This window comes from Marmota monax, unplaced genomic scaffold (assembly GCF_021218885.2).
Source record: "Marmota monax isolate L192 unplaced genomic scaffold, Marmota_monax_Labrador192_F-V1.1 WCK01_AAM20220418_F8-fsc00125, whole genome shotgun sequence".
Taxonomy (NCBI): Eukaryota; Metazoa; Chordata; class Mammalia; order Rodentia; family Sciuridae; genus Marmota; species Marmota monax.
The window spans coordinates 3,161,310-3,172,915 of record NW_026695235.1 but is presented as its reverse complement, the minus strand read 5'-3'; the positions used below and the strand labels follow the sequence as shown (position 1 = coordinate 3,172,915).

Genomic DNA, 11,606 nt, shown 5'->3' with positions numbered 1-11,606 from the left:
CCTTGCTCTTGGCACCCTGGTGAAATATCCTTGTGTGGCAGAAAAAAGAGCTCTTTTTCTGGCTGGCTTCCTTTCTCAACAACAGAAGGTTCTAGAAGGTTTAGCTAGTAGGCTAAGGCTCTGAGTATTGGCTGCCAACTTATACCCAGTTTCACCTACATACCTGGGCAATCAGCAAAGATGAAAAATTCTGAGATGGGTAACCTGGAAACATAACATGGGTAACCTGGAACAACCTGTTGTTCATAATTTGAACTTCAGTAAAGTGAAGTATTATCCATGCTTAGAGTAGAGCCTCTTCCTTGAGAGAACAGTTTATTCTCTCAGTTATATATTTTTCAGGGTTCTATTTTCAGGCCTAGTGTAATCGGTTTTCCTTAGAGGAGAACATCTGTAAATAGGCCATCACTCTGGGCTGGGTAAATCCCACAGTGCATTTAATCTGTTCTTTGTTTATTGACTGCTCATCTGGCCTCCAACACACAGACCAATGTGATGTCTCAAGCTGTGTATTTTCCCTTTAGATTCTGTTCACTTTAATTGCTGGGAGTACACATTGGTGGTTGGCTGGATCCAGGGAACTTTTTTGGCAGTGAATCACATGTTTCTTCTCCTTTTGCTTCCGAAGTCTTAAGGAGCCTGCTTGAGACCCTTCCTGCCTTCTAGCCCCCTTCAAAGACCAGTTTAAACTTGTTCCTTCTGCATAAAGCTCACTCCAGCTAAAATCCAGTGAGGAGAACAATTCAGCAAACTCCCTTGCTGGGGTGATGTCGCACTGCAGATTTCAAAAGGCAACTCCATGCTTTTCAACATACTTATCTAAGCTTAAACCTTGTACTTGCAGAATATACTGCTATACCCTTGAGAGGTCCAGTTTTGCATTATTGACACTGTACTGATGCAGTTTTTAGGGCATAAATTTCTTATAAGGAGCAAGTCTGCTAATCTGGCTTAGAATAATGACCAATGAGATGCTACATGCAGGCAGATCAATTAAATATTTTGATGGCAGCCCACACAGCCCTGTAAATCCTTGATATATTCATTCATACTCTTCAGCAGTTCTGAAAAGCATATCAGGGTGTGGTTTTCTCAGTTAAATTAAAAATCACATACAGTATTATCTTTCCTATAAGACACTGAGTACTTGCTTCAAATTACACATAAAAAAAGGGGGGGGGGGATGACATCTATCACTACTCACCCCTTTTCTACCCTGCAGTTTTCTGCTGATACACACACACACACACACACACACATATATAGAGATTTTTTTTTTTTTTTGAATGACAGTGTACCCAGTTGGAACTGGGAGGAACTGTCTATTTTTAATCTTGTAAAAATATGTATTTCTTAAATGGAGAACTTGGTTTGGTTTTGATTTATTGATTTTATTTATTTATTTGGTTTTGATTTATTTGTTTTTACTTTTCCTTCAGTGCCTTGTCAGGATGCAAGATAAGCAAGGACAGGCACTGAATCAACAGATGCCTAAATTCAAATGTAAAAGCCAGAGGCAGAGTCTGGGAAGAATGAAACATTTTTCCTGACACAGGTTGGTGTGCAGAGCTACTTTCTCATGGGTTTTGCTTCCCCTGGGACACAGGCACAGCCAGCATGGTAAGGAGCAATTCCATTTTTCTAGCACTTTCTCCCGTGTATGTTCCCAAGTGAATGCTAGTCTCCTTTAAATGTACACATACCTTGATAAACTCCACATAGAAAAAAATGAATCACCCCATCTGAGTTTTCCTGGGGTTCAAGAGGATATAGGATTTCTCTGCTGCATCCCCTACATTTAAACATGGGTTGGATTTCACTGGGAACTATGAAATGTTTTAATATGTCACATGAGCGAGTCAATACCCCAAATTTTTCTTAACATCAGAAATGGAAGAGTTTTCCTTTCCTCTTAGGTGAGTTAAATGATGCCTCAAGTCATAATTTCTGAGAAGACAACCCCCAACATTATTTAAATTGCTAGGGAAGGGGGGGGGGCTCATAACTGAGTGATAATGTTTAAGGTTCTGTCCACTAAGAAAAGGTGAATTTTTGAGAGAGACGCTGAAATTTAAAAAAATTATGAAAAATGTATTGCTTGTTTTTCACTGGAGAAAACTAGTTAAAAATGGCCTATTCCCAAAATTTGACCAAAAACTAATTCCTGGAATTGCCCATCTCCCTTCCCGGATCCCATCCACTGGCCTGCAGCGCTTAAATTTTCCAGTTGATGCCTGAACTTGAACTAGTTACCTCTTTATTTGGGGTTATTTTACAACTCAGGAAGTCAGGTTTTAGAATGTGGAATCCCAATCATTTAATCACTAACTTTCATCCCGAGGTTCTAAATACACATAAGGACATTTTTATTAACAAACAAATCAGACAAAAAATGTAAAAATTAGGCTTTCAATGTTTTATTTTGTTGATTCTGTATAGCTCAAGGGAACAAAGTTAGAGGTAAAATAAAATGCCAGTTAAATTCGGCTACTACCAACAACTAAAAATTTGCAGTATAAAAAATGCAAGCTGCTGATAAATCATATAATAATCTTGGGTAATTGGTTAACGCCTTAACGGATCAAGAAGGGTGGGTCATCTATGTAATTCTTCAACGGCAAAGCGGCGAGAAGCACGACCGGTGGGACGTGCTGGTTGAGGATTCCATACGCCGGAGGGACAGAGAGACAGGGTAGAAAATGCCACCGGCAGGCCGCGATAACAACAGCTGGGTCCGCGGAGCAGTAGGGGTTTGGAGTCCTGGTCCTCCTCCTTCACGTCTTTTAAAGAGAACGTGAATTAGCTAGCTTCAGATGAAGGAGACTGCGAAAAGCCTTGCTACCTATTTTAGTAAATCCGGAACACAAATGACATGAAGGGTGGTGGGTTTTTGCTTTTAAGCAAGATCAAATGTTGATTATGCTACCTTTGGGGAAGGGGAGACGAAAGGTGAATCTCGAGTTCTACGCTAAGAAGACCCCAGGATTTAAGAGCAAATACTCCCTGCAACGAAACACCTAGTTATGCGAGTCTCAAAAATAGCATTCCAAGTCTGGCTACCAAAGCCGATGGACTTCCCACCCCCGCATACCCATCAACCCTGGAGCTGTCACCGCCCCCACCCGCGGCACCGCGATGCCAACGCTGAGCCACTGAGGGTCTGTCCAACTGCGACACCCGGATGGTCTGCGCGGACTAACTGGTCTTTTTCGGCCTCCCAGGTCCGGTAGTTTCCGTTGACAAGCTTGGGTTTGGCTGTTGGAAACTGTGCGCCCGTGGGCTCCAGCAAACAACTCCTCTGCGGGTCTGCGCTGTTCGAAATCCCCCCCAAGGCCTGGAGGAGGACTGCTCCCTGGAGGTCGCACTCTGGACTGGTCTTTCGCCCCACCCAGAGGGATCCCAACAGAACACAGAGCCTCCTAAAATTCACACCAGTCCTGCGAGGCGCACAGCTCTAGGGACAGGGAGAGAGAACTCGCTGGGTGATGGGCACTTTCTGCCTTAAACGGATGGAATCCACCTAGAACCTAAACCGCCTAGATGTTCCTTGTAACATCTGCTGGGGGTGCTTTAATTTCCTGGGGGAGTAGGGCTGGGGAAGAAGGCGCTGGACAGTCCCTACCTCTGGGCCAATGAATTCGAAATGCCCTTCTTACTCGGGCCCCCTCTCTCCCTGGACTCAGAGGCACAGGGGTGCGGGAAGCTGGACGGCAGGAGGCCGGGCAGAAGTCCCATCTCGCCCAGGGCCCCGGCAGGGCCTCACTTGGAGAACTGAGCCTGTACCGCTGCCAAGCCCAGGCCGGCGGGGACAAGGTGCTGGAACTTGCAAACCGCGCAGGTGCAGAGGCCGGGGCCGCCCGCGCCACCGCCGGGAAGCGCGAACTGTCCGCACGGCGGCTCGTCTAGGGCCAGCGACAGGTACTTGGCGGGGCGCAGCGCGTCGGGGGGCCCCACGGCGCCGGGTGCCAGCAGCACTGAGCCCGGCGCGGCAGCCAGCAGGGGCAAGCCAGCCAGCAGCAGGCGCGGCACAGCGGGCCCGGCGCCCTCGCCCAGCGCTCGGCGAAGCTCCTGCAGCGAGCTGCCCAGCAGCAGGATGTAGTTGCGGGCGAGCAGCAGCGTAGCGATCTTGGACAGCTTGCGGCCGGGCGCGCCCTGGCAGTGCGCCGCAGAATAGGGCAGGATGACCTCGCGCAGTGCGTCCATGGCCAGGTTCAGGTCCTGCATTCGCTTCCGCTCGCGGCTGTTGATCTTGCGCCGCAGCTGCTGCTGCTGCTCCTCTTTGGCGTCAGCCCGGGCACCGCCGCCAGCGTGCGCGCCGGACCCCGGCCCGTTGCCTAGCTGCTCGGCTGGCCCCTCTGGCTTCTCGCGCGCAGCCTTGGGGAGGAGGGGTGCCGTCGTGGAGGAGGAGGAAGTGGAGGAGGAAGAGGAAGAGGAAGGCGGCTGCCGATAGCCCACCAACTCGTACAGAGAGGCCCCGAGCTGCAAGTCCCCAGGCCGCTGGGGCCGAAGCATGGTCGCGGGGGCCGCGTTCACGCGCGCCTGGGAGACCGCATAGTACATCTGGGGGGCGATGAGGGCGGCCTAGGGCGCCCTTCAGGAACGCCCCGCCGTGGGCCCGTCAGTAGGCCGCCCCTCCCCGCGGACCTGCGCGCGGGTGGCCGACGGCAGGGCAGCTACCGGCGCCCGACCCCTTTAAACCCGGCTTGGGAACCTGCGGGGAACGCGGTTGGAGGGGCTCAACCAATCGAGGAGCGAGGCCGGGAACAGACGTGTGTTCATTGGCTGCCCGAGCCCAGGCCGGCGCGGAAGTGCCGCTGGCACAGCTCAAGGAGGTTATTGTGAGCGCCGGGCCTAGAGCCGCGGGACAGGACCCTGGAGGGGATGGGGGACGCCTTTCGGGTGAAGCTTAGCTCTGCAAAAAGGAGGGTGGCATTTGGTCAGGTTGAAAGGCACTTGTCTCCCTCCAGCTCCCAAATGCGATCACTCTTTTTCTTGTTAAACGTAATACGCGTCTTCAAAACTGAAACTGTATAGCTCTTAAGAAATTTCCCACCCCCCACCCTCGACTCCTGGCAACCACCATTCTGTGCTCTGTCTCCATGAATTTGTTCTGCTCTAGGAAGGTCATGTAGGCAGAATCTTACAGTATTCGTCTTTTAGTGACTGTCTTATTTCGCTTAGCATGTCTTAAAGCTTTATTCAGGTAACATGTATCCGAATTTCCTTTCTTCTTAAGGCTGAATAATTTATTCTGTTTTCTGTGGCTACTACCTTTCCTTTATCTGTTCATCCAAGGATGGACACTTTGGTGGCTTCCACCTTTTGGCTATTGTGAACATGGTACTGTGAATATGGACGTAATGTGTTTTTCCATTGCATCCTAATACTACTGAATGACAGTAGTATTAGGATGATTGCTCCCCATAAATCCCACCCCCAGCTCTTCCATTAAGTCTTTAGGGACTAAGGAACCTTTGTGGTTGGTTTTTCTCCTCCCAAAAAGGATGTGTGTTAATTTTATCAGTGACTTGGTTCTTGCTTAAGCAAAACTCACTCAGAAGTTGGTTTCTTATCAGAAACAAAACATGCACACACTCTTATCTGTTGAGGATGGAACTGAATCTTTCTCTTCCCCAAATAAAGTAGTATTAGTTGGTGGCTGTGGAAGTTTTCTTCTGCCAGCATCAATGTATGCTACTGCAGCTCATCATCAGAGCATGATGAAATATCATGGGGAAGAGGTTTTTGGTATCTAACCCTCTACCATCCAGTATGGTAGCCACTAGCCACAAGTGACTGTTTAAATGTAAATTAAAATATACTTAAGTTAAAAATTTAGATTTCCAGTTGCCCTAGCATTGCTTCTAATGCATAGTAGTGGCAGCTACCTAATGGTTATCCACTGCATAGCGCAGAAGTAGAGCATTTCCATCATGGCAAAAATTTCTACCAGATGGTGCTGATCTAAACAGAAAGAAGATGAGCCTCCTGCACTTTTGTTCTCTTTGGTGTAAGAAGGATACTGTGGAATCTCTGCTCCAGGAGACTATTGGTAGTGCCTCCTAGTTTTCAGGGCTTCATTGTCTCATTTTCTCCCACCAATATTTATCCCATAGGCTCACTCTGGTCTCTGTTTCCAGCCTTTAGCTGTACCTGTAACATTGGCCCATGCTTTGGGTTCAGATCCAAGACAATTTTCTTCTTAGCCTTGGTGATTTCCCACCTTCCTCCTCTCATCATGTGTGGCACACCTTTGATAACATTTCTCTATAACTTAGATTGTCTTACCATGGTTATCATCTCAGCACTCAACTGGGATTGTTTTGAGGGCAGGGACCACCTGTTTATTTCTGCATCCTCCCAAAGCCCAGCACAGTGGTTTGCATCTGTGGTTAGCTTTTGGGGGGCACCTCATATCCAAACTACAACAGCTTTGCTTAAGGAGAGTGAAGAAGATTGGCAGGAAGGGCTGAATCCCCAAATAAAACCCGTACTGGGCAGGAAAGAGAGAGACCAAGGAAATAGCCTTGAAAGTTTCAAGCAGGTATCTAAGGATGCGTCTGAGCACTAGCTCACAGGACCACCCCTTGAAATGTGCAAACTCCCATCTGTTCTTTCTTCCAAGAGTTTCCTGTAGGTTTTATAGAGAGGGAAGGAAGCTGATTCCCAAACTCCAGAGAGGTCTGGCTTGACCTGGTGAGGGGGCCTCTATGTTAGTCAGATTTGCATTGCTGTGACCAAAATTCCTGACAAGAACAACTTAGAGGAGGGAAAGTTGACTTTGGCCCAGTTTTAGAAGTTCAGTCCATGTCCCACTGGGTCCATTGCTCTAGGCCCAAGGTGAGGCAGAACATCATGGCGGAAGGCTATGATGGAGGAGCACTGTTCTATTCATGGCAGACAGGAAGTAAAGAGAGGAAAGGGGAAAGAGTACCATCCAGTCCATTCAAATCAAGATGGACTGATTAGGTTACAGCTCTCACAGTCTAATCAGTCACACCTAACATCCCTGCATTAACCCAGGAGCTTTTGGGGGACACCCCATATCCAAACTATAACAGCTTTGCTTAAGGAGAGTGAAGGAGATTGGCAGGAAGGGCTGAATCCCCAAATGAAACCATACTGCACAGGAAAGAGAGAGACCAAGGAAATAGCCTACAGAGTTCTAAGCAATGAAGTTGAATACCTTGCAATCATTCCACCTTTTGTTAAAGCAGTTTGTTTTCATAGACACCTTTTCATTTGGTTCTCATGAGACTCCTATTCTTGGGCTTTTTTCCTTACTCCTCCACCACCCCCAGGGCCGAGGACTGAACTCAGTTTGGCTTTTTTGATCCCTGCTGTATGTGGTAAAGCTGAGGCTCCCAGGGGTTGGTAGGTGGCTGTGTGCCTTCATACAGGAGAATCAGCAGTTGGCTTCCTATATTCCTTCTAGCTGGACCAGGAGAAGGCCTTGTTGGGGAAAGCAGGGGACTGGGCGAAAGACCTAGGCCCAGCCAGTATTGACAAGCTGATGGGTTCCAGCCATGATCCTGAAGATCCAGTCCCCAGAGCTGACCCTTGCATTCAGGATTGCTCTCTCCAGTAGCTGAAGTACCAGATTGAGGCAGGACCAGCAACCTTTCCCTCTGGCTTCCTCCTCTGACCACACCCTAGCAGGAGCCCTGGGGTTTTATCCTTCCCCAGGAAGAGGAAGTGAATGAGGAAGACAGAACCTAGAGGCTGAGTCAGAATCCCCTAAACCACACCTTCAGCTTTTCCCACCCACAGGCAGGGGCACCCAGGAATCAAAGAGATGGAAATGCACACCCTTCCTCTCTCCCAGATGCCCCTTTATTGTGGGTATCCTTGGGGGTTCCTTCTAGACCTTGGCCTCATCTAGTCTTTTTCTTGGAGAAGGAGGCCCCCCTTCTACCAAGGATGCTGTCTGTTGGACATATTGGTCAGTGTGCATGTAAATGTTCCGGTGGAAGGCCCCAGAAGAAAGTTCCGGGTGGCCGTACGGACCCAGCATGGGCACAGGATTTGGCACTCATTGGAGCTGGTGACTTGGATGGCCCCTTGAGCTGGGCCGGAGCTCCAGTGGCATGCAAAGCATGACAGCTGGCAAGGGCTAGTGAGTCATTGTGGCCGCTGGCAGGGACCCCATGGGCAGTCTCAAGGGGAGGCAGCTGCTGCGGCCTCCCACATTCAGGACATACTTGGGGAGCACTTGCATCAGCCATAACAACCGCTCTTGTGTCTGCCCAAAGGGGCTGTGCGTGGGCATTGGTGCCGGTTTCCACCCACGGAGGTGTGTGTGTCAGACTTCCTTTGCTTCACATAGAAACCTAGGGGCTCCCCACCACCCACGCCCGCCCTGCCTTTTGTCAGGAGGCTGGAATCAGAGATGTGCAAATGTGCTCTGGCCAAAGCAGGGCCCATCTTCTGTAAACATAAGGATAGACTGTGCCACTACAAAGCTGGCCACCTCTCAAAGACACTGTTGTCACTTAAGACGTTTTCCTCTCCAGGAAAGCCAGTTAAGTATAGAAGGTTGTCTCTGATAAAATGTGCTGTTTAAACTGGCGGGAGCTGAGACCTGCGACAGAATAATGAAGTTTGCTTTCTCAAGTGCTACTTTCTTCTAAGAAGGTCAAAATTATTTGGAAAGTTTAAATTACTCAGTAGACATTGAAATTCACACCATCACTATGAGAAGTGGAGGTCACATCCAGTGTCAGCCCTATATCAATATCTGCCGTGCCATGCAAATATAACTCTGTCTGTTATACAAAAGGCAGGGAGGATCTGTAGAGAGGGGACCTTAGCTTCTTTCTGGATTTCTCTCTTCTGAGGATTGGAGAGTAATAGTAGAGAGAAAAAGTGGGGAAGAAAAGATGGATATAGTGGGTAATTCTTCTTGGATAGAGAGGAACTCCTTGGATATCCCTTCTCATCTGGGGACCCTCCCACCAAAATGTAAGTTACCCTTAGAAACATTTCAGGTTGAAGGAAGATTCCAGGTTGGGAAATGTGAAAGAACATGAGTGGTGTTGATTTCAAAAGAGAATACAAGTTAATCAAATTGTTAAAACTGATACAATGTTTATAGTTACTTTCCATGTCCTTTGGAAGCTTTATAATTGTCACAGTTGTCTTTATTTGCAACTTGGAAGGGTAGGGAAGGATGCTGTGTTCTCTGATTATAACACTAATGTGTTTTGCAAATATTATGGGAAGGGTTGTTTTATGTTTAATGAATATCATTTGGACCTGATTTCAATACACTGTACTATACTACCTAAGATGATTTCTGAGTCCAAATTAGTCTTGTGAGTGTGTGAGAGAGAGAGAGAGAGTGTGTGTGTGTGTGTGTATGTGAGAGAGAGAGAGAGAGAGAGAGAGAGAGAGAGAGAGAAGGGGGCAGGAGGGAAAGAGGGGGAGAGAGAGAGAACTGAAAGGAAAGAAAACTAGGAAAGAAATCAGATGGCATCTATGTATTGGAGAGGTTCCTTCTAATAACAAAAACTTGATTTAGCTATTGGTGGTATAACACAAACAGATGGGCGCAGGCCGCACCTCTTTCAAACTCAGGGTGAACTAATAGGAGTAGAGATTTTCACTGCTTCTGTGAACACCAATCACTGAAATTCTACATGTTACAAGGACTGTATAGAAATGCATTTTAATACCTTTCACAGTCTAGCTGATAAAGACTTCTTTCAAAGAACTTCAAGTCATCACTGAGAAATATATTATAAAAAGCAAAGTGTATCTTTTTGTCTTAAAGATGATCGGAGATGATTTTTGCCAGGTTGAAACTTATGGCTGGTTGGTAGAATTTTAGACAAAGAAACAGGATGTAACTAAGAGGTGCTCTGAACCAGTGTGATAGAATTAACTGTGAATTAAGATTTGTATATTAGCACATGCAACTGGGTGTCTGAAGGGTTGGTTTGGGGCAGAACAAAAATATTCTCTGAGCCTCCCTGATGTTAGCAGCTGAAGCCAAATGTTCCAAAGGCTTACACTGATACAATAAAAAGAGACAATTTGCTTGGAAGGCTGTGGCTAATTTATAACACAATGTCCAATGTCATGGTTAGTTTTGTTGCAAAAATTTGGCAGTTTAACCCGGAGTCTCAGGCAGCCTGAAAAGATGCGAGCGATTCTGGCCGCAGCATCTCCCGCTTGCTGGATGTTCCAAATGGTTCAAACAAGCCCTTTCATAGAGACGCGGGGCCAAGTGTGCTCAAAGGAATGAGGGGAAACAAAGGTGGCTCTGAAGTCATTTCCCCGCACTGGGTCCAGCCATCCGGTTTCACTCTTTCCCCATTGAACAGGCAGAATGCAACAGGAAGAGCCGGCATGAAAGAGAACAAACAGGCCGATGTGTTTGGGGAGAGAATGGAGAGAGGCCGGGGCACTGAGCTGCTAAACTTTCATTCTAGGTTTTCAGAAAGGAGTGAATGATGAATTATAGAAACCTGAAAGGTAATAAAATATGGGTCACTGAAGCGCTGAGGCCAAGTTGCTAAAACACCTGCAGAGGCAGAAGGTTCTGGAAGTCAGCACAGCCCCGCAGTTGCCTGGGCAAGACACCCTGTTCGAGGCACAGAAGGGGACTGTTCACAAGCTCACCTGTTGTTTTCCGTTGGCTCCGGGTCCTTCCCCGTCTGTCAGAGCCAGCGGCTGGATCTGACTCCAGATTAGACCACCAGGGGAAAGAGGAAGGCGGTGTGAGGGCTTCCCAGGGTGCAGTTAAGGCTACCAAGCTCCAAGGCCACCGCCTTCCTCTCCCTGACCTGGAAATATTAACTCAACGGTGAGGATGATCCTACTTAAACATGCAAATCTTCTCTGCTGTAGTGTTTGTTCTAAGGTTTTTCTGCTCACAGCTGAGCCCATTTTTGTCCTACAAAGCAGAGTTCTGATCTCTGGATTGGCTATAAGAGCCAGCTATACTTATATTCATTTACACCCCAGTTTTCTTGTCTAAAGTGGAGGTAACAGCATTTATGTCCTTGGGATGCTATTGAAAGATCAGAAGGAAATGTAAGTAGGATGTCCTGTTCAAAGTCTGGCACACAATAATTGTTCAGTTAAATGATAACGGTACTAATGTTATCACTTGCTCTGTGTCGGGCACCATGGAGACACATTTTGTTAACGGTTTTTGTTTAGACTGAAGAAGCTTCCTTTAAGTGTGTGCTTTCTCTGTATCAAAGATGTGGGGTTTTCTAGTCCCTTCTGTTCCTCTGCTTGCTGAATACTGTGAATGCCCTACACATGCGTCTCTGTTTTAGCAATGCTGTCCTGGACACACAAAACCAAACTCCAGCAGTGATTTGTTAAGGCAAGTGTGCAGATGTGAGCCCAGTGTAACCCTGCTCACGGTCAGAGAGGGCCACTGTGCAGACTGCCTTGAGTTTGATGCTGCCTCCCTCACTTATTAGCCAAGTAAATTGGGACAAGAGTCTTAACCTGTTAGAACCTCCATTTCCTCCACTTGGTGAGAATAGACTCAAGCTTCTTTATGGATCACGATGGGGACATGGAGAACAAAGCCAGGTATAGTGTGGTCTGTCATTATCATTTCATTAACCTTTGTTGTGGGTTAATTG

At 47.4% G+C, this 11,606-nt stretch overlaps 1 protein-coding gene across 1 annotated transcript; it reads right to left on the bottom strand.

The window, feature by feature from the left end:
* Window positions 1-2,401: 2,401 nt before the first annotated feature.
* Olig1 (oligodendrocyte transcription factor 1) lies at window positions 2,402-4,659 on the bottom strand. Its single transcript, XM_046439123.2, has one exon. The coding sequence runs from the start codon at window positions 4,558-4,560 to the stop codon at window positions 3,760-3,762; it is 801 nt and encodes a 266-aa protein (XP_046295079.1). The 5' UTR covers window positions 4,561-4,659; the 3' UTR covers window positions 2,402-3,759.
* Between the last annotated feature and the right edge of the window lie 6,947 nt (window positions 4,660-11,606).

Bases quoted from the DNA above. Each gene is read 5' to 3' on its own strand.
- Olig1 (XM_046439123.2), bottom strand. From the start codon at position 4,560: ATGTACTATGCGGTCTCCCAGGCGCGCGTGAACGCGGCCCCCGCGACC.